Source organism: Buteo buteo, chromosome 19 (assembly GCF_964188355.1).
Source record: "Buteo buteo chromosome 19, bButBut1.hap1.1, whole genome shotgun sequence".
Taxonomy (NCBI): Eukaryota; Metazoa; Chordata; class Aves; order Accipitriformes; family Accipitridae; genus Buteo; species Buteo buteo.
Window position 1 is genome coordinate 17,485,341 of NC_134189.1, and position 23,282 is coordinate 17,508,622.

Here is a 23,282-nt window from a genome sequence, read left to right on the forward strand (position 1 = left end):
AATATCACCACAAATTACCTTTGTCATATGTTAAGATATGTTGTTCAAGATAGGACATGACAAATTACTTCATTCCTGTTCCCTCTACCTTTTCTGGAACTGGATACACACTGGAGGTACAAGGAAGGGTTGTATCTTGTCTTTGTCCTAAAGAAAATAAAAAATCCTGATTCAACATATTTCCTCTCAAGTTACTCATAGGTGGATCCCCTTTTTGGTCATTGGAGAGAGGTAGCAACCTCCAGTGGAAGACTTGAAACATCCTAAAATAGACGGCTATGATACACTGTTGTCTGCAGGTTACTATCACCACCCATTCTCGTAGGGCCAAAATAAGGTGGGGTAAATTGTATTCCAGGACTTTTATCTAATCCAGGGCTGTGTGTCAAACAGTCCACTGATTCCCACAAGCATCCAAGCTTTCAGGAATGCACAAGAAGAATTGACGGAACAAAGCAAGTAAACTAATGAGAATTTTGCTTTTGTGTTAAAGCCTTAGTGTTTATTGCTTCTGGCTGAGCTGCAAATACTACAAGGGCAAGATTTCTTTTGACAGTGATGTGTTTGGGTTTATGTTTTGACTACTTCTTCAGCCAGCTTCATCTCGGGTTAAATTCCATAGGCCTGATGGAGTTACAATCAGGGACACATTTCTTTCTATAAAAAGGTCTGTAAAATGAAAGATTAATGGAAAAAAATAGGTAATTGCAAGCTTCTCAAACATCCAAAATAGTTTGGCTCAAGTATCAGGCAAAGGTTGTTCTATTTTTTTATTTTATATGACTCACATTTGCCACCCATATACACCTGCAAAAATAGAATCTGATTTCTCTGGGAGACTCGCAGGACTAACTTCGCCATCATGTATGCGGGCAATGCTGCACGACTGTGGATCTATGTCTAACTTTATGGCAATTAGAGTTTAATAGACACAATACCTTGGAGGTAATAAAAGACAAACTGTTATTCTTCCTCACCTTCCTGTTAAATGTCTTGTGGTTTACCTGGGGATTGCATTTTCAAACCCAAAATACCCAAGTCATTTTTGTTTGTGTTTTCATGATTATCAGCGGTTTGTGATTTCAGCCAAAAGCCCTGAAAGCACTGTTGGCATAGCACAAGAAAGGTGGTTCTCACAGACTCTTTGACAATTGAGATCAGGAAATACAAACCATGTCAGGACAAAGCCCACACTTGTGAGATTTTTCTCTTTGTTCTTGGACAAAAAGAGAATAAATATACCTATTTTCAAGCTTTTATTTCCAGGATTGGCTTCATTCCTTATAGTATTCCAGATAGTATTGCAAAGTCTAAATCTATATTTACTTTTGTTTACTTACCCAATGTTGTGTTGTATCGGAACTTTTACCTAGTGAGCAATAAGTCTATTTGGTTTTTAGACTATGTTGAAATAGTTGGATAATATTTAAACAAACTTAGTTTAACTTTTTATCAAATACATCTTTATTTGCAAAAGCCACAGTGTGTGTCGATGGAAGCAACTATAAAATTATAAAGAATATTAAGCTTTCCCTTATGAGGTGTATGATATACAGGCGACATAGCCATGGTCCACACATTTCAAAATATATCATCTGAGACAGACATGAACTCAACCAGTCTGTACCACCTTCCACATACTGGGACACCATAAAAACTTGCATAAAGCCTTTGTTTTGGTGCCATAGCTATCTATATATTTGAGTCAGAACCAGTTATGAACTGGCCTAAAATAAGTGACATGTGACCCAAGCAGAAGTTAATTGGGGTTAAGATTGATTTTAGGTTGGACTAGTATCAGTACATCTATCCTGATTAGGTATTTTACCTCTGGCAAACTTTACATTTCTGCAACATCTAGAAATCCCACCATTTTTGCTGCCCAACACGGGGCCTCAGCTTTTTAATAAATTTAATGTCAGGATATAGGTAAGGCAAGTAATCCCCAGTGAGTTGTTTGCAAATTTAAGTTCCACAGTCCATAGGATTTCTGCTTTGGAACACCTCTGGCCAGCAATGCAGGGAAGATCAGGCTTTCTGGTCATTAAGACAACTATTGCAAACCTGAACCCTAAAGCAAGCAGCTGCTCTCAGTGCAGCACCTCGCACCAGCCCTCTCCAGCAGGGAAAACCAGAGCAGGAGCAGACGTTGCTGAGAGACCACCCTGGCGCTCCACAGCATTAGGGTACATGAAAATTCACACAATGTTGTCACTGCAATTTGAGTAACAAACCTATACCATGATGATGATTGATTGCTCCACACAGTTTTAAACGTATTTGATCCCTCTGTGACAAGTTTCCCTGCCTCTACCTCCCATTTTCTGTCTCAATCTTTCCTCAGGCGTTTCTTGCTGCTTTATCATTCAGCTACTTGAGTAAAACTTTGTCTGGCTCGATTATGAAAAGTTCCATCACTCAGATCGAACGAAGGTTTGACCTGACGTCATCTACTGTTGGTTTGATCGACGGGAGCTTTGAGATGGGTAACTGATATTTCATAACATGCAGAAAACTGTTCAGAGAAATACAAGGCACAGCACTGGGCACTAATTTTCGTTCATTACCTTCCAGGAAACTTGCTGGTGATTGCATTTGTAAGCTACTTTGGAGCTAAACTTCATAGGCCCAAAGTAATAGCTGTTGGATGCTTTACTATGGCTTTGGGAAGTCTTTTAACAGCAATGCCTCATTTCTTCATGGGATAGTAAGTACTAATCAAGATTTATCTGGGTAACCTAACATTGGAATTGGATACTGCTTTCTGGTTTTTGAATTAAACTTGGTGTATATTAAGTCTTAGATTTCCAAAGGCCTATCGAGCCTCACCTTGATGTGCAATGAATCATGCTTGACACACACATCACTGTTCATTAGATCTGGTTGGAAAACTATGGCTCCTCTGAAGTAAAATTTCAACTTCCCCAAAAAATAGGAAAATCACAGTGCTTTAGTTTTCAGACTTGTTCAGAAAAGAGGCAAGGGAGGAAATTATTTTACAAAATCATTAGAATTTATTTTTTCAGGAGGAAATACTTATCTATGAAAATCTTACGAAAATTCAATTTTCAAACAAAACATATTGTTCTTTGAAAATCTTATCTATGCTACTATGCTGGTGCTATTGCTTTAATGAATTATTTACTATTCCTGAATGGCAAACTGTAAGAACACCTTACTGGGAAAATCAGTGTTAACCTAAGAATGTGGCATCATTGGTTGCTAATAGAGATGTCTGGATCATACAGGCAGGAAAGCCAAACCATTATGAACCAGAATAAAATTATGAGGAATGTAGAATTCACCTATGTGATTTCCAGAATAAGTTTGTACTGTTTTGAACAGGATCTCAAAGCTCTGAGCAGGTAACTTCATATTGAGCGACATCTCTACCTGACTGACTTTATAGTAACAGGTAACTCTCATGTAAAATCAGGGATTCAGAGCTTACTCTGTGAAGAAACCAACTCACAAAGATCCTCATTAGAAGAAATCTTGCTCCTTGAAAGAAGAAACCAGAGCCTTGTTGTGGAAGATGATGCATTTTGCTCTCCTGTGGCAAACAGCTGCTCTTCACACAAAGCAGCCTCTCAGTTCACGCAGAGCCTGCAGATGGATCAGTGCTGGTAGAACTGACCCCAGGGTTTTTTCCTGTTCCAAATGCACATGGCTGGTTAAACTGATTTTCTGTGGCTGGTTAAGCTAATTTTTATTCATCTTCTCCAGTCTCAAAGAATTACCGCATGTTGCTTATACGCAATAATGTTTCTAGCCATACTTTGATACAGTGATAGCATATAAAGTAAGACATATTTCTGTTGCTCTCTTAAATGTATTAGAGTAATTTTAGGTATACAACTGTAAAAAGAAAACTGAGGAATGCTTTTTATTATGATAGTGGATCTTGTACTAGCATCAGACTTTTATTTTCCACTCCTTAGGCCAAACTATGTATCTTGCTCACCTACATTGGGAAACTCATAGTTTCTCATGAACCTGGGCCTGAATTTTTATGAGCAAATTGTTCTGCACTGTATCTCCTGATAAATGCTCTTTGTTTCAACCTGAAAAATAAGCCTGCTTGGTCTAACAGAGCCAGCCCAGTTCCTAGAAGCAGAATGTGTGCTTTACTGTGTTGTTCTGCTTAAGCTAATTGTACTTTGCACCTCAGCAGGGCTTGTATCTGGGAAAAGGATCATGCTAAAGCATCTGAAGAGCTACCAGCACCTGAGCTGCTCAGCTGCCTCCCTGCAGCATTGCCCAGCTCCCTGTAAATACAGCTAAAGAGTGTCTTTTAGCCACTAACTTTATCCCCCTGCTACTATACAACAGCTCTTTCTAAAGCCAATGCCAATTAGCAGGCAAACAGGTACCACCTGAGGATGGCTTCGCCTCGCTCCTCTACTCCCCCACCACCCCAAAATACATGAAGGGGACTTACACTCAAGAGATTCTTCTTTATTTCCTTGACTGTGGGGTCAGCATAGGGAGCTCACTTAGACCTGACCCGACCCCAAATTTTGACACCAAAAGTTCAATCCTATCTGAGTTACTTTCAAAAGCCCTTTTGCATTTTCCAGCTTAAAATGTTATGTCTTCTAGACAGCTGATTCCAACTTTTATTTGTTCTTCATTTTAGTGTTTTGGTTTTCCAAATGTGCTTAAATAATCTTTTTTGCTCCTTCAGTACCACTTTGTATTGATATTTAAACAAAGATACTTTTCTGTTTAGAGAAACAGCAGTCAAGTGGTTCCTGCCCTACTACTCTAGTATTTCCCTAGTGCACGTTGCTTCTAAACCTACTATTGTGTGATTTCAGTTATAAGTATGAGACAGCATCACATACAGCTCCTTCAGCCAACTTAACATCAAGGATAAATCCCTGTTCCCTACATCAAGGTGTGAACAAAACCTTGTTGGAAGTCTCCCAATCAGGTAAGGAACTGTAATTCTAAGTACAAATACAGGAGCTAGTTTTATCCTTGGTTGCAAGTGCAGTAAATCATTGGCCCATGCAAGTCACTCGGTTAGATTTCCAACTTCAGTCTCTACCTGTCTGGGAACGTTACCAACAGTTAAATGCACCTTGTGTATCTCATTTGCAGAAGAAACATCCAGCAAACACAAATTATAAGGATACAGATCCCCAGTTTCCTATGTTCATACTTCCAAATTACAATAAGATCGCCCTAACACTGAAGGGGATGCTGAGACAGTGTTTGAAGGGATTCAGTTGCCCAGGACCTGGAGTTGGGGAGGTGCAAAAGATAGCATACAGGACACGAAAGTGCATAGAGTTAACTGGAAATAAATGCAGTTTTCTATGATCTATCTTACTATACGGAACACAGCAGGTTTACATGTTGCTTTGCATGGGACGTAGGTAGAGAAAGAAGCAAGCTGTGCCCCAGAAAATACCTCAAAATTCTCATGTTAAAGATATATGTTACGTGCCAGGTAATATATTTATGACAATATCAATCTGCCATTTTTTTTACATGAGCATTTTTTCTGATGGCTGATACCTGTAATTTTAGAAACCTAATACAGTGGAGGTGGAGGAAAGTGTTATTAAAAGATTATTATAAGGTATAATGAGGTTGACGGCCTTTCATTAATCTAAGGAAAATGCTGTTAATGCCTTAAATACTAAACTATAATCATTTTATGTGCTGGATTCCCTGTGATTTGCACTGTTTCCCATTCAACTATTCTATTACAAAGATGTAAACTCTCACCTGCAGGCTGTGAGAAGGAGCCATCATCATATATGTGGATATACATCTTCCTGGGAAACATGTTACGTGGAATTGGTGAGACACCAATAACACCATTGGGCATCTCTTATCTTGATGATTTTGCTAAAGAAGAGGATGTTCCTGTGTATGTAGGTAATCTCAACATGAAGTAAACTGAGAGATTTGTAGCATGAGGTGAATGATCCTCTGCAGAAGAAAATGTTCAGCCATTAAAATGTACTAGTATCTGCTTCGTTATATTTTCAGCATGTTTGCACACAATAGCCATCATGGGCCCAATGTTTGGTTTCCTGTTGGGATCTTTATGTGCAAAACTGTACGTGGATATTGGATTTGTGGATTTAGGTAAGCAAAACAGAGGAAAAATTAAATTAAGCTAACACTTGTTCATAACAGGTTCCTCTACGCAGTTGCATAAGTTTTTATATATTAATTATATTAATATAATTTATATTTAATTTATATTGATTTCATTAATTTTATTATATACATTTTTACAATTTAACTCAATTACTGAAAGATTTTAGGGTAAAGGCAGAATTAGACAGGGAACATATTTTAGAACTGTGTTTTAAGATTAAGTGATTAAAATACATGTTTAACTTTAAAAGTTAGTTCTAAGAACTCTCACAGACCCGAGATGTTTTACTAAACTGGGATCTTAGTGAAAGGATTCTTCTAGCATAGCCGTTTTACAGTTTTGGTGGATTACACTCCCTTTCAACTGAGAATTTTACATTATTTACAGTTCATGTAATGTTTGCAGTACATTATACAATTTTTTCCAGGCCTTGTTTATTCAGATGAAAAGAAAACACACGTATGTATTCACATCTGCAAAATGCCAGAGAGGGCAAAGCAATCCCCATAAGTGGTGGCCGCGGTCCTTCATCCTGTTCCCTTTCACTGGAAGAGGCAGGAGCCATCTCTGAGGTGGTGTTTCCTGGCCAGCCCACCTCCCCACCGCTGGACCAGCCTGATGGGGAGTCAGGCAGTATGGACTGGTGATGTCTTGCTCAGGAAAAGACCCACTGTAGCAGCAGCAGTGGGTGACCCTCTTTTACTAGCAGGACAGAGAAGTTTTCAGACCTTCAGGATCCTGCAGTTAGATAGATGAACTATTTTGTGTTTGCCCTTTGTTAAGCTAATGTTTGATTTCACTTAAGCATAAGGACAGTGAGCCAATTCTGGTCACGCAGTGCAAAGTCTTATAGAGTTGGTCCACCACCAAACATGCCTGCATGTAACAAACATAAAAACATAACCAACTACTCTCTGCTTCCTTGCAATACAAAGTTTAAAGTCGTGGCTAATCTCGCCGATGCCACAGAGAATGCCTATATGCTTAATAGCAACCTATACAATTCAGGTTAGCAGAGGATGGTCTCAGTAGAAATGTATCAGCCCTAAAAGGACTCCACGGTTGGGGCCTGTCTGTCACCCGTTTGGTTTCTTATGTGTTGGGTAAGGACCTCTGTGTTGCCATATATGCCACAAGACAGCAGTCAGCATAAGATGTAGAAAGGCAGATGAAACATAACACCATTCAGGGTATGATTCCTGATGCCTTCATTGTGTGAACAGTCTCTCATTAGATGATTATCATTGCCACCGAAAGTCAGATGTTGTAAAATGTAGCTACTTTAGTAGATAAAGGGTGGGAAGGTTCAACTTCTTCATTTAGGTAACTTGTATCTGTTTCCCTCAATTCTAGGAAGCATCACTATTACCCCGCAGGATTCCCGCTGGGTGGGTGCGTGGTGGCTTGGTTTTTTAATAGGAGGAGCAACCAGTTTCCTAGCTGCTATTCCATTTTGCTTCCTACCTAAGAGTCTGAAAAAGCTGGAGGAAGCCAATAATGACAAATCTTCTCATGGTCTCTTGGAAAACATGGGTGCCACAAGGAAGAAACTTACTCCTGCAAAACCTAAGCCAAGGAAGTGGTCAGTAATACTGAAAGGCAAGTGTTTTGCATGTTGTATAAATGTGAAAAGCAATAGGCACAACGTACAGTGGGAATGTAACAGTTCTGCAAAATATTTTGCCTCCCCTGCACTTCAGTCGAAACCAGTTAGCTATCCCCAGGAAAGGAGGGGTCTGCTAAAGATTATTAGAAGTCAAAGAGCTTGTTCAAGACCGTGAGGTTCTGCATGCATCACCTGCAATGATCGCCTGAGTGGCACCTACCTCTAAAATTTTGTGCTAGAAGAAATTTGAACAGTGGTAAAGTTGTTTCTGTATCAGGACCTAAAGAAAATATTAGAAGGTTCCTTTTGTGATATGGAAAGACAAGTTATTCATCTGATCATTATACAGTTCACAGAGACTCTGAAGCACATTGCTGCCTGAGGAAAATACAGCAGGCTTGAATATCAGCTCTGGTTGTGCAGTACTTAGGCTAAGAAAGGGGTGGGAAGAGATGGCTTTGCATCATTAGTCAAATTCTCCTGTCTCTGTTCAGATCCCAGGGGAAGACATCGGGCATCTCCACAAAGGCAGCTCTCACTTAGCCTTGAACCTGTGATAATATTCATGTTAAGCTGAAAGAAGTTTTTGCTGTGTGGAGCCCTTTTAGTCTTCATGTGCAGATCTCACTAGAGCACCCAGGCCCTATCCCATACTTCCATCTTCTTTTAGGATTCTCTTCCTGTATCTCAACCTCTAGTGTTTTTCAAGAACATTATTTTGCTTTCAGATACTTGCATGCAAATGAAGATCAGTATGACTTGCACTTGGACAGCTGAGAGAAGGATTTTGCCCTAAGTTTTGTTGATTGCTTACCAGTAATTATGCCATGCATCTTTCAAAGCCAACTCATATATCCCTTTCTTTCAGATTTCTATACCTCCCTGAAAAAAGTATTGAGTAATCGAATGTACCTTACACTTTTGTGTTGCTCACTGTTACAGTTCAATAGCTTTATTGGTTTCTTCACTTACAAACCAAAGTACTTGGAACAGCAGTATGGACAATCTACATCTAAATCTAACTTTCTAATAGGTGAGTTACACCATGTAATGACTGCTTATGCTATAAACAGTGCATGGGGATAAGTTCTGGCATGCTTTTTCTGGGACTGAATTCCTTGCAGAACAGGCTGATGTAAATGGCAGTCTCTCCTGAACTTGAACTATATAAAGGCAGCATACAAACTATAGCTTTGGTGCCTATGGGACCAGACTAAACTATTTATATTATATTATATTATATTACATTACATTATATTATATTATAGCAAGGGCACCCCAAATATGCAATAAATGTGGTGTGGGAGTTTCAATTGCTACAACATCTGACAACCACCTTGTGATGGAAGTGGGGGTTGAGGGTTAGGCACTTCAGAAATAGTATATGCAACCCAGGGATTGGGCTGAGCACAAAGCCACTTAAGAGTCACCACAACAGAACATAAAGCTGCCAAGGACATCAGCCTGAGGACAGACTTTGGATCTTGAGCCCATTGTGACTCTTTTATTTTAACATTCCCCTTCTATAATCTCTTTCAGGATTGACAACCTTACCTCCTGTAGGTGTTGGGATTTTCCTAGGAGGGCTCATAATGAAAAAATACAAAATGGGCATGATTGGAGCAACCAAGTTTGCATTTACCATGTCATTTTTGGCCTACATCTTCAGTCTCCTGCAATTCTTTGTTGGCTGTGAGAACCATGTAGTGGCAGGAATTACAGTGTCCTATGAAGGGTGAGTATAAAATGAAGAAGAGTATGTTTTTCTCCATGGCAGCAGTAGTTCAAAAACTGTACAATGACATCAAGGCTAAATGGGGAACATGCTTTTGCAATGCTTAAGAGAAAGTGAACACTACCACATGTCATTGTGATAGTTTTGTTGGTGAGCAGAGTGTGAGCCTGCCAAAGCACAACACTGGTTAAAGATTAATTAGAAATACATTAGCAAAATTGCATCATTACCGACGTAGGTTGTTTGGCTGTGTGAGGTGGTATTGCTGTTTCACACAGTGCTATCTCTACACCAGAAGCAATTTTCTAGCGAAGTGTATTCAGTAAAAGGGTGAAGCATATGTAACAGAGAGCATTGGTAGCATATCCTGCGCAGAGATGGAAAGACTGCAACATGCTAGACTCTCAGCCTGCTGTAAATCAAAATGAAGCTTTTATGCCTACTGATGGTCTCTCCCCTCAGGAGAAAACCAGGGTTTAAAAGTTACAGACTGTTATTTTTTCTTGGAGTGAGTGAAGATACCATTAGAGGGGATGCATGCTAGGATCTGGCTGTCCAAGGGGCCCAGCAACACACTAGCATACAGGTGGTCACTGCCTTATGTCCAGCCTGCTCAGAGTACCTCATGGATAGTGTGAACCTGTCTGCATCTCCCTGAAGACTTACCCACAGTTCAATAATTTGTCACTACAGTTCATTTATCAAGCCATACTGGTTCACAGCAGAAAATGTGGAACTCAACAGGCAGGATGCCAAGGGTGTTTGTATTTGTTGGAACCTAAGGACTAATTGTTGCTTGTCCTATACTCTGCAATGTTTTCACTAAGAATGCAATTGGTGGACCAGGGAATATGCTTAGTAAGCACTGAGATGAAAGAAATGGCAAGCACATAAGCTTAACTAACCCAGAAAGGAGAAGCTAAGGGAAGACATCCCTCCTTGTTACAGATCTCAATACCCAAAGGATGTCTGAAAGTAGAAGGTGTCAGGAAGAACAGCCGTAGTCAAGAATCACACTCAATATGAGTTAACATCTTGCTCATTTACTCTTCAGACGTCTTGACATTTATACAAAACTGACTTGTCCACACGCCTTATACAATACTCTAATTGGTACAACACCCCGTTTCACGTGACATTATCTTATTCTCTATTGGCTGTGCAAGCTTCTTCACGAGGCGTCCAGCAGTTACTTATCTCATTCTTCAGCATCCAGGTGTTGTTTGTCAGGCTCTTCTTATCTTCCTTTTTCCCAGCGTACAAGGACACAGCATCCTTGTCTGCTCCAGTATTTTGTAAACTTATGCTTCGTTCCCACATAACGGCTGGATTGCTCACATGCCTTTGCCCAGCCAAGAAATCCTCAACAGAAGGGAATACTGCATTATCCATATTCTCTAGGAAGAGTTAGGCTAGGCTTTAAGAGAGCAGTATTTTTTACTATGGAGACCAGGAAATCTAGTTTCTATCATTGGTGCAGTTTTAGCAACAGCTAAAGATGTACTTGATAAAACTGTCTCAACTGTTGCTAGCTCTACGTTCAGTTAGCGGGTAGTCTAGCTGACCTCTCAAAACCTTTTAGCTTTTTCTTTTTCTTTTCTTTCTACACCTGCCAGCTAAAATGAGTTGCAACATTTTTATTTGTTTTAAAATTCTTTATAATCTAGTAATCACTTTAATAATGTCAGTGCAAGTAGGATGGAATCTCAAACAAACAGACCAATACTGTAGCGACTCAGCTATGAAAATGTATGTCCTGGGCATATGAGGTGGGTTACAGGACAGCAACACTGTCATACAGAAGGGACTACACTGACCTCAGCACTGAATTACAAATTTCTTACACCTGTCTGAATTTAACTTCCAAGCAAACCCATTCCGTACCATGAAAATGCCATATTTTCTGAGTGCCACTCTAACTGCAAATGTGCCTCCAACGTGTGGGATCCTGTGTGTGGAGACAACGGACTCACATACATTTCGGCATGTCTAGCTGGGTGCACGACTTCGGTGGGACATGGAAAGAATACAGTAAGACTCTGTTTCAGTTTCTGAGGTTTTCTACTAGCTTATTTTCCATGTAACATCAGGGATTTAGTAGTATAATGCATTTAAGGAAAGACAAAGTTACTGGCGACCAGTCAGTAAAGTATTTGTGATTTCTGGCTACAAACAGCACAGAAGACATAGAGAATTCTTTGAATTACAGCACATTAAGCAAAAAGCCCTAGGTCTTTGTTGTAGATATTGATTTTCATGTTTTGTACATTGAACGCAAGAGGGGAAAACAAACAGATCAAAGTGGTTACATGTTGCCTGAAGGTTGTCCATGGCTTGCATTTCATAAACCTCATTTTGGCTGCCCTGAGGTTTTAGCCAGCAGTTGAAGTACACTAAGATAGGGCAGTAACTTCCCTGATGCTGACCATTAATGTGTAGGTATGAAGAATGATTTGAGGGGAGGCAGCTTGGTTCCTCAGTGTGAGACTCTGGGATGGCAGGATACGGCTCATTTTTCTGGCTGACTAATTTCTGCTCAGCACAGAGTGCTGGGGATGATGCACAGAGTCCCAGAGAGCAAGCTCTAGTCCATGGATATAAGCCTTCCTTGGACTGTGTCCATGTTTTCTGATGCCAGATGATCACTACAGAAGGTACATGGTCTGGAGCTGTCTCTTGCACCCCAATAGTTTTTCTCTCCAACAGATTTTTATTTGTGGCTGGTTTCTCTCTGCTGTGTACAGTCATCTTCTCCAAAAGACATTCTTTGCTTAAAAAAGACATTCTTTGCTTAAAATCTTAAGGTGGGAGACAGGGGAGAAGGGCTCAGCAGCATCTATGACAGTGGGACTACTGCCTCCCACATAAGTCTGTCTCTGTAGAGGTTAAGCTTTGTGGCTCACAGGTCCCCTTACCTCAGCACATCCTCAAGGCCCTGAAGCCCTGGCTAAAAGCTATTGCTCTTAAGCTATCAGCACACCCACTGCTGATCTCAGGGGTCTGCATGAGCTGTGTCTTGACAGGTAGCTGCTGCTTCGAGCTGTGAGGTACATCTGGAGGATGAGCGTTAGCAGAGAGGGACCGGTGATCCAGGTGCTTTTCACAGAGACAAATCAACTACCAGGTGGTGTCACCTAGCAGCCAAAGGCACAGCTCCTTGAGCCTCACTTTTCCACTTCAACTGCCCTCCAGGAACACAAAGGCTGAGGCCAGCCTCAGAGGTCATGCAGGTACTCCGAGCATCTTCCAAAAAGGGCTGCTAGGTCCACTGGCAAAAACATGCTGGCACGGAACATTCCTTCCAACTCTGAGCACTGTTTGTAGGAAAGAAAAGAAGCAGCTGCTGCCCATTGCCTCAAGAAAGGCAAATAAGATAGGAATGGGATGCTTAGGAAGGCTTCAGACTCTGCCTGTGTCCGAAGGCAGGATTCCCCATGGCATGAGCAGTGCCCTACCAAATGCGCTTCGTGTCTTCCAGGTCTTCCATAACTGCAGCTGTCTGGAAGCCAGCAGTTCATGGACAGGAAATAACTCTGCCACCTTGGGACAATGTCCAAAAAGTGAAGATTGTTCAAGGAGGTTTATTTACTATACAGTAATACAAGTAATGAGCGGCTTTTGTTATGCTTTGGGAGCCACCCCAGCATACATGATTATGTTTAGGTAAGTAAAACTAACTCTGTACCAAAGGTTGAGGCTTCCCAATGAGGGGACCAGAATTATGTTTAGGTTCCTCTCTTTCCCTTAGGAAAAAAACCTCTCTTGCAGTATAACATGCTTTCTTTAATGAGTTTTGTCATTTGTTTGTAGCTGTTAGCATCAAACCTTACCTTGCTGCTGTCTGTAAGTCGGTTCTAGTACGTTGCTGCCAACTACTGCAAAATGATTTCTCCTATGTCTGTCATACGCCCAGGTTTTCCAGAACATGTCCTCCTTCTCTGCTTGGATATTCTGGCTGTATGGATTCTGAAAATGCCATGCATTTGTCAGGATTTCTGGATGTGGGGTTGCCCTAACAGACTGTGCTTATCAGATATCTGGAAATTCAGGACATCTGAGGGCTCCATCTGAGGCTCCTATGCTCATGTCTGTTGAGGTACACAGGTGCAGGTGTACCAGAATGTGATTTGGAACCACTTACACAAATTAGCACATACTTTTCAGTAATCTGAAGAGAAAGCTCACTCAGTAGAAAAATGCATTAGTGGTAAATTTAATGGTAGTCCTAAGGGCATCATATCATCCTAAATGAGCATGGAAAACAGAATGCGAACTCCCCTCCCTTCCTCATCTCTTTGAGATGTCTTTCTGAGTGTTGACTATGTTAATATTTGTAAGGAGATGGCAGAGGCTGGATATATAACGGATTCAAGATCAGTGCCCATTTCTGATGCTAGTAGTGTGGTTCCCCATGAAACAGATGGGCATATTGCCAGACAGCTTTGTGTAGTTCAAGATGTGGTGTTATACAGAGGAATGTCATTCAAGAACAGAAAGATGCCTTACTAATGCAGCTATTTGCAACATTTTTGTCTTAGGACAATATGATATTTCCCATCAAGTGAGTAAAGTATATCCCATCAAGTGAGGAAAATGTATGCCAGGGAGTTAAGGCAGTTAGAGAGCCCATTTCAACAAAAGTAGAATGGACCGTGATTATGACTTTAAAATTTCACTTCTTTAATTGTCCTTAGTGAATGGACTTCCCAGGAGCTATGTGATGGAAAACAATAGATTAATTCACCTTCTTTATACCACTTAACATGTTTTCAGCAGATGTAGGAAGGACTGTTCTTCCAAAGCGTGGCTTTCTGTCATTAGGACTATTAAATTTATGGTAATTAACAGCAGTTTAATAGGCATGTCTAAGCACTAGATAGGCAAATACTTCATACTTATCTGTCTGTCTTTCAGATGCGTTCAGCCAGAGTTGAAATCTCTTGCAGTTGGTCTATACACACTGGTTATGAGAATGCTAGGTAAGAGAAATCATTCTGACTGAGGTGCTTGCTCGTTTGGCTTTAAATGACACCAATGCAACTACCATTTGTAAACCAGATGTATCCTTGAAATAGCTGTTAGATCCTGGGCTGTTCCTGAAGATCCTGGTTTTTTCCTGAAGGTCCAATATTCAGTCAAGAGTTTATTGGGACACCAGCTAACACAATTCTGAAAATCTTTGACCTGCTGATTAAATGCTGTTGCATTTGGGGAGCCTGGTGTTCCAAAATGGGAAGATTTTCTGAGAAAAATCGAAGTATTATCTTGAGTTTCTAAACAACACTTTAAGCTTTCAAACTTATGATTCAACCAATGCCTTATTGAGATAGAATGCTGCAAAATCAAATAGACGTGCTCTAGGAGGACTTCATTCAACACTAATACAACTCTGCTCATAGTAGAGTGTTTTCTCCATGTTGAAAATTCACTTTCCTGGTAGACAGCTTAGATTTCAAGTCCCTTTAAACATGCTGCAATGCTCTCCCCCCCCCCCCCCCCCCTTTTTATTTGAGAGTTGCTAATGAGATGGTTGATTAAGATGCCTAGACAAGCAAGAAAACACCTCTCTGTTGCCTTTTGATCACTCTGTCAATGGAATAGGAATACCTGCATTTCAGAAATGTAGAGAAATGTGTGTGAAGAGACAAGCCACATGGGTTTGCTATGAATCCTAAAAAATCAACAGCTGCTTAAAAATGTCTACAATCAGAGCTAGGTTAGGGCTGTAGTCTCAGGATTGTGATGGGACATTTTGAGATAGGAAGGTGTATCCACACTTTGTCCTCTTCTACTTTTCTCATCACACAATGGAGGGGCAGAATTTCTCTCCCTGCTCTCAGGACAAGCAATGCCAAGGGGATTCCTGGAGCAATTTCAGCCATAGGAAATAAAAAAAGCATTACTAAAAAAGAACTTTCCCCTTTCTATAGGCTTCTGCTTCAGCACATTAAGCCAGCATGCTCCTTCCATTGCAAGAAGGGGTAGAGCCACTGTCACTGATTCAAAAAAGCTGGCATTTCTCTTCAGTGACTCAGAGAGCAAATCTGATGTACTCCTGTCTTCCTCTAAGGAACCTCCAAACTGAGCATTTGTCCCTTCGTACCCTGACTACAGCACTGATGATTGTAATACACAGGCCTTTATAGATAGATTACTGAGTTCAGAATATCACAGGAGCCCTAGAGTAGAACAGACTAAGACTATACCTGTTTTTGCAAAATAAATTATTTCCTATATAAGAATGCAGGATGCTCCTGTAGGAATGAAGATAATGTGAAATGGTCCTGTACATGCTGAAACCTGGGTTCCTCTGAAGTTAATACTCGCCTTTACTTTAGCGAGGTTAGGATTTTGTCCCATGTCTGCCATGTTTTGCAGTAAAGTGTAAGCTCATATCTGAGCAAGTCACACTAAGGATTTCAATTGCTTTACCCTCATTCAGGCAGAAGGGACTATCAGCCAGTGTAGATAATTTAGGCTACACATAGGAGCGGGAACTATACATCAGTTGAGTGCTCCAAATGCACAACCAGTCCAGCTCTCCCTTGCAAGAGCTGAGCATGCACTGGAAACCAGCTTGAGAAACCAATGTGCATGACTACAAGCCATCCGACCAGATTTCCTGGGGACTGATCATCCCCAGGGCACGGAGAGGGTGTCCCAGCTTAGAGTTACTCTGATAAAGGAAAGGAAAAACTCTCCATAGTCCAACCCACCTATTGCTACTGTTGCAGCATGTAACTTGCCACTAAGAAAATATAAAGCTGATTTCTAAAAAGATGTCTTTTCCTATGATATCTTGTGACATTTTTTGCTTGTTTCCTTGCAGCTGGAATTCCAGCACCAGTTTATTTTGGTGCACTGATCGACAAGACATGCTTGAAATGGGGAAGCACAAGCTGCGGGCAGCGAGGGGCTTGCAGGCTGTACGACTCCAATGCATACAGGTAGGCAAATTAGGGCACAAAAAGCCTCACGCATTTCCTCTCTACAGATAGACGTGCTTTGTTCTGTTATGCTGTATTCGTGAGGCCACTGATCAAAAATTATGGTCAAATACTCACTCTGGACTCACATTTAGGTAAATCCATAATTCCTGAAATTGAGCAATCTTGAGATCAAATCTTAAACTCTTAGGGTTTTAGTCATCTTTTATGTTGTGCAAAAATAATTTAATATCAATGGCAGAGATTTCTGGAATTAATGATGTATTTTTAATATCCTATGAGTCAATTTAAAAGACCTAGGATTGTATGATTTACCATCAAGAGGAAAGTTACCCAAATTTACCTTATTTGCAGGTAGTTTGTTCATACTGGTAAGAATGTTAACTTTGTGCATTGGTGACGTTTGAGAGAAAAATAAATGAAAGAAAATCATACTGAGCAGCTGAAGGTGTTGGTTAAACACAAACATTATCGGTCTCCAGGAGGAATATTCCAGAGATTTTTCTCAGTTTCACCTAAACCTTGGCCACTTTGATGTGTTTTTTTATTTTTACGTATAATAGCCCAACCTGGCGATCTAAATATATTTCTAGCCCTAGAAAGTCTAAGGCCTTAAAGTGATCCAAAAATCTTCAGAAACAAAGGGAAGATGATGGAAGTTTTGCTTTGCAACTACCTTCATAAGCAGAAAGAATATTATCAATTGTTCAATGGAAGTTTTTGCAAGCAAAAATGTCCAGTTTGTGGTACCATTCACAAAGAATGAGTTTTAATGTTTTCCCCTAAGCTTTTTTTTGTATATATGTGATCTTTAAAAGCCATTGAAGTGATTTTCTTCAGTGTCTTTGAAAACTTCTATGGTCTATCCCACAGGTATGTCTACTTTGGTTTATCAGCGGTGTTAAGAGGTCCTTCCTACTTGATTGCTATCTTGTTTTTTATATTGGTAAAGAAACACTTCCAAAATAAGAACTCCAGGCCTATAGAGAATGGAGGAAGAGAAGATGCTCCTATGAATAAAGAAGATAATTGCAAGAGCAAAGAACGTTTGCCAGGTTCTTGTGATACAGAGAATGAATCATGTATTTAGAAAGCCATTTAGACCAGTGTCACATGAATCAGGACAGCTTCTTTTAGAAACAACTTTCACAATGTTATGAGTAACTAAATAATAAAAAATAACACTGTTCAGAAAGTAAAACTAATAGCAAACCTGTGATCAACAACCAGAAAAACTAACATACAAGTATGGAAGTGCCTTACACATATCTGGTTACGAATAACAGACAGAACAAGTTACGTGAGCTGAACTGAATTCTCAACAGATAAAGGAAAATCTCTCCTGGCATTTCCAATAGAGCCAGTCTGCAATTTTTAAAGGGTCAGAGATGATGGCTGGTAGAACAGCCACATGCCAAAGGCCCACAAAATGTGATGTTGATCCTGTACACAGATTCATGCGGTAGACTGTCACAGGAATGACAAGCTCAAGGCTAAAAGCAGCTTTCTGATTTCATCAAATTCAATCAGAATTCACAGTAAAGCCAAAGCCTTTAAGCAAAACACTTTCACCTTATCTAAACGAATCATTGTAACAATATTCCATTGCAAAATTGACAAAATCAGTATTTTTCCAAAAAGCATTTTATCTTAGCTCAGCTGAAAATTTTATGCCTACTTAACATTACAATTAGGTTGCCATAAAGGAAATAATTGTTTTTTAAAATCTCAGCATTGTAGCATTTCATTAAAACCTATTTTTTTTTAGTTAAGTGACTATGAAAAATAAGAAATATTCTGAATTTTGTAGTGATGATGTTTTCTAAGCAAAATCCATCCAGCATATGCAGGTGGGTTTATTGCTGTGCCATGTACTGTCCAGCAGAGGACACTCAAACAATAACATTACCCCTATGATTGCTGCAAATACTCTACATATTTATCGTGTTCAGTCTTTATTGTTCTGGGAGAAGTTCATCATCAGGCAGGCAAAACACTCATCTGTGTTTTCATGCACCTTAAAGCTTTCTCAGCTCAAGCCTTTAGCTCATATATTCAAAGCTGCTTTTGTGTATATGTTGGTTTGTGTTTATCACATATGTGCCACTCGGAGATTGACAACTGTTGTTACTTTAAATAAAGACATGTGTACTTGCGTACCATTTCACAACAGTGATTGAATTCTCCAGTTGATACTTTAAAATAGATGCTCAAGGCTCGGTGGGATATAGTTAATAGACATGTTCGAGCAAAACGCTGAGTTGTTCTGAAATAAGCGTTGTCTGTCATGACAGTCACTTAGCAGTGATTGCAGCAGCTGCAGGGTAAAGAATGGGATTTTTTTTTTCCCAGATGAAGTGATATTTACTGAAGGCAGAGATTCTCCATCTAGTAAAACTGATATGACTCTTTCTTGGTGTTGTCTTACAATTGCATTTGCAAATGTTTTGACATATCCAGATACAGCCATAGGAATGACCTGTGGGACCTAGAGGAACGAACCACCTTATTGAACTACTGAACTCAGGAGTGAGTTTTGGCAGGGAAAGTAATTGCAACTGTCTAGTTCTGCTTGTCTTTCAGCTGCTTTGTCCAGATGATAATTTATTAACACATCTTGGTGGATGTATAGTTTCCTATGCTGACTTCAGTCAGCGGTTTGGGTGAGGTATTTTTAATCCAAAATCTGTAACCTTTGAAAACACATTTTATGTGACAAAATATGCCAGTTTTAACTGAAAACAAGAGCTAATTTCAGATGACAGATTATGAGAGTTACACACAAGGAATGAACAATGCCAGAAAAAGTTGTTATGGCCTGCAGCAGATTTAGGAAGCTATTACTCCAGGCTCCTGTGTTCAAGGAGGTATCAGTATGCTGGTCTTTTGGGTACAGAGAGGAAGACTGACACAAGAAGGTCATAACCTGCTTATCGATGCAGCTTTCCCCTTTCTTGTGGAAAAAATGTTTCCAGCCAGAGTCAGGGTGCAAAGCCCAGTTGGCTTTCGGTGCCACAGCAGCTCAGCACCTGCAAGGACAAAGAGAGAAAGAGTGAGAGTAATACTTTGATTTGTCACCAGCCTTGAAAAAATTGTGGTCTTCCCTCCGTCATTAAAAAGCTGCAACTGTAGGTCATGGATCTATGGTGGAAGCAGAGCAAACAGGACAAATTATTTTATCTCACAGTGCAATACTGCAATTAAAGTTTCTCCTACAGTTGTGCCCCGCGCGTCCTTGCTGCATAAGAACTGCACACACATGTGCATGCACATGCACACACATGCACATACATCCACAAAATGGCAATCTCTGCTGCAAAATGCATGCGTTTGAGGTAGGGCAAGATATATACTGCCAAGAAGGAAATCAGCAAGAAATAATGATGACTGCCACTAAGCATATTCAGGAGAGATTCGAACAAAACTGGAGAGATAATTTTGAGCATCTTTACAGTTCTGGGAGGAAAGCTTGGATTTTTTTTCATTGTTGTTTTTGAGGGGAGAACAATTACTTGGTGGAAAGATGTGCATGAATGTGTTTCAGCAATAACCTGTTGCTGCAGCCACAATTTTTACACACTAAGTAAGTAAAATTAAATGCCTCTTTTATCCACTGCTGTAAATATACCCATCACACCTTTTGCTTAACTCCTTGGAAAGGCAGGCTGATTTTATTCAGATGCCTCCCTTTACACACTGAAATTTTGAACATTAGGAGCAATGCATCTAAACCCAGAGAGGCATAGTTTACAATTCACAAAACTGGAAGTTGTTGCAACAATTTGGGTGGGGTGAGGAGGCACTTGGTTTTCTCTGTGTGGTTTGGGGTTTTTTTTTCCTGAATAGGTGGGGTTTCCTGGCAGAGAGTGTGAGAAAAAAGGTTTTATCTTTCACACTCAAAATGCCTTTTCATATTGCTGATTTGGCCCAAGCCAGGGCAGGTGAGACCCCCACAGAGACGGCCTCAGCAGCAGTACAGGTAACTGTCAAGCAGACACCTCCCTGTGTTTCCAGAATGAAAGCTTACCAGCAGCATAAGTTTCTTGCAAACATTAAGCTCTGAGTTTCATAAAAGAGCATGAAAAGGGAGCAAAATTATATATAATGCTCTTTCAAAGTAGAATGGATGCAAGCAAAGAAATAGAAAAGCAGAAAGCATTTGCATTATGAGCTCTGGGAGAGCAGGAGCAAATCAAAAATTTGATTAAAAGTTTAAGAAATTATCTTCCCCTGCCAAAAGAAACACAGCAAAGCTGACATGTTATGAACTGCAAAATAAATTTACTGTGTTTAGTGCTGTGCACCATGGGTGAGAGAAAAAAAGTGCAAAAAGAAGAAAAGCCTTTTCCTATCTTGCTACTTTCTGTGCCTAAAGCAGGCCAGGGAATTATTTTTGTCTTTTCTGATAGTGCACAGGGAAGTAACTATGTTGAATCTTTCCCACTTATTAATAAGTACCTGATTTCCAGAATCAGTATAGAAATACTTCCGGAGATAAGCATGCTTGGCTTAATGTGCTTTTAGGTGAATGTCTCCATTTCAACACAAAACCTGAAACACATAAAAGAAGTGGTTTTCCAAGGCTGTGTGTGGTGTCATGAGCTTTATGTCTGAATCAATGCAAAGCAGTGATCATTCACTTTTATGTAGTATATGCTACCCCATGGACATTATCGTAGTTTTATTCTGGAGCAGAATCTACAGGCAATAAAGTACATCACAGAAATATGACACAAAACAAAGACAAAAACTTAATCTTGTCAGTTTTATTTTGGTGACAGGTTATCTATTGGTGCAAATCCACCCACTGTGAATAACTTCACTTACCTGTCCAAGCTGGCATGTGGGCTCATTAGTGCTCAACTGAAACAGTGTTAAAGATAGCTCTTTTTTTTTTAATTTCAGAATTTATAAAATGGATTTCTTCACAAAATGGCTGTCTGACATCCATTTTATCCAATGCAGTATAACATCAGCTCATGACTTTTAGTTTTAAACATATGAATTTTCTTTTCTAATAAAATTCTTGGAATTTAAAAAAAATACCATTAATTTAATGTACCGGTGTGAAATATTCTGGAGTAATGTGAAAACACAAGGGACACTCTACAGGACTGTGCAAGCCCACCCTGAGTGCCCTCTGGGATTAGGGTCACAGACCTGACCAGGGATGGACCACTGATGTGTTCTACTCACTTCAAGGGTAAATGTCTCATATGCAGTCAGATCTCTCGTCTTTCAAAAAGTGAATGCCAAATTGTTTGCTACGTTCGTCCGGAATCTTAGCAGTTACTCGTTATTTTTAAAAGGTGGTTGCTTGTGGCCAGTAAGAGCACTAGTTAGTTTTCTTAGTGCACCTTCTCTTGCATGCTTTCTGGAATTTCTTACTTCCACACACACTAAGTACCTGCAAGTATTTACTTGCAAAAGCTTCTTAGTTTCCAATTATTCGTACTATTCTTTTTTTTTTCTTCTTGAAAACATATTTTGAAGGAGAGTTCAATAGCTGACTCATTTCTGAATCATCATTAATTTCAGCCCACTAGTCTTTTTTTAATCCTCATTTTAATACATGGGACTTAAAGTTGTTTGTTGTTTTCATTGACTTTAGGAATGCATTGAGTTGCTTGAAAAGAAGCATTATGGAGGGTAAGAAATGTTTTTGCCATCCAGGTCTCATAACTGCCCTTATTCCAGCCCTGTTCTACAAATCCTCCAGGGCTATAAGAAATTCAACAGCTAGTTCTTAAGGTCATCCAAACATTAGCAGGACTAGAAGACCTGCCATTGGGTGAGTTGTCATTACCTCTATATTGATGATGCTACTAAACAAGGGATGCACTTTGCTAGCTTATAGGCAATTTGAACTTGCAATAAATGCCAACATTGGCACTCATTGGAAAGCAACAGCAGACAATGCATTGACCAATTAGACTCTTGTTGTTCCCCAAAAGCTTCAAGAGGACTGAAGGTTTCAACAAATGTAAAATTGCAAGACAAAAGTGCCTTAGCAGCAGGTACTTATGGATGGATGGATGGGCAAACATACAAAATCAGAATAAAACATGTCAAATCAATGTACTACCTAAACTATTTTATCTCCTAAAACAGCTGAATTAATTGGTGAAAACAGTTGTCATAATACAGTGCAGAGAGTACATATGGGAAATCTTTGCAAGACAACAACTCTTAAGTGTTATTCTGAAGTTGAATTAAGAGGGAAAAGAAAAAAGACATGGGAATACAGGGAATAGGATTAGTTACAGTAACCAGACTGAATTGCCTGGTCCAACTTCTGGCATTAACAAAGCAAATCTGCAAATAATCCAGCCCAGTTGATCCAGGCGACCTCTGGGTAGGGACTGCATGCAGGGCTAGTTTGTTTGTGTTGATGCAGGAGTGAATCCCTGCACTGTGCAATTTCAAGTTGAAGAAGGAGAAAATCCTGTTAAGGAGTTATTCTCCTACTTGCTGTCACCTCTTTCCAAGTTGCCGCAACTTACTTACCTTCTACAATGACAGCTCAATGACCAGCAGTAGCTATTTTTGTTCCTTTCTGGTTCTTTAGTTTTTCTCTTAGGTGGTGTCTTCTGGGATCTACAGAAACAAATGGAAATCATGGTATTTCCACTACAGTTTCCATTAGTATCTTCAGCTCTTAGATCAGTCTCCATCAGCGCTATGTAGTTAGAGGAGAATGGAGGAAAACTGAGCTGGAAATAACTATTATATTACACATAAGCAATTGAATGGTCTGACATGAGGAGTGTTCTTTACCTCCCAAAAATTCACTAGATAATCTGTTACCCTCACACATGAGTTCAAAGTAGCCATTTTTTGACACATTGAAGTCGAACAGACTACCTTGGCATT

General features: G+C 39.9%; 1 protein-coding gene across 4 annotated transcripts in view; it reads left to right on the plus strand.

Moving 5' to 3' along the window:
• The window catches only part of SLCO1C1 (solute carrier organic anion transporter family member 1C1), a 56,079-nt gene extending 37,247 nt beyond the window's left edge, over nt 1-18,832 (plus strand). For 3 of the 4 annotated variants that reach the window (XM_075051355.1, XM_075051356.1, XM_075051357.1), the window contains 13 exons: nt 2,345-2,486; nt 2,575-2,707; nt 4,821-4,936; nt 5,746-5,892; nt 6,007-6,105; nt 7,475-7,720; nt 8,596-8,760; nt 9,267-9,462; nt 11,331-11,493; nt 12,941-13,125; nt 14,377-14,441; nt 16,292-16,409; nt 17,283-18,832. In XM_075051355.1, coding sequence (XP_074907456.1) covers nt 2,345-2,486; nt 2,575-2,707; nt 4,821-4,936; nt 5,746-5,892; nt 6,007-6,105; nt 7,475-7,720; nt 8,596-8,760; nt 9,267-9,462; nt 11,331-11,493; nt 12,941-13,125; nt 14,377-14,441; nt 16,292-16,409; nt 17,283-17,499 — 1,992 coding nt within the window. In that variant the 3' untranslated portion in view covers nt 17,500-18,832. Of the gene's footprint in view, nt 1-2,344; nt 2,488-2,574; nt 2,708-4,820; nt 4,937-5,745; nt 5,893-6,006; nt 6,106-7,474; nt 7,721-8,595; nt 8,761-9,266; nt 9,463-11,330; nt 11,494-12,940; nt 13,126-14,376; nt 14,442-16,291; nt 16,410-17,282 lie in introns of those variants that run through there. The other variant, XM_075051358.1, reaches the window with a different exon arrangement.
• Nucleotides 18,833-23,282: the final 4,450 nt, after the last annotated feature.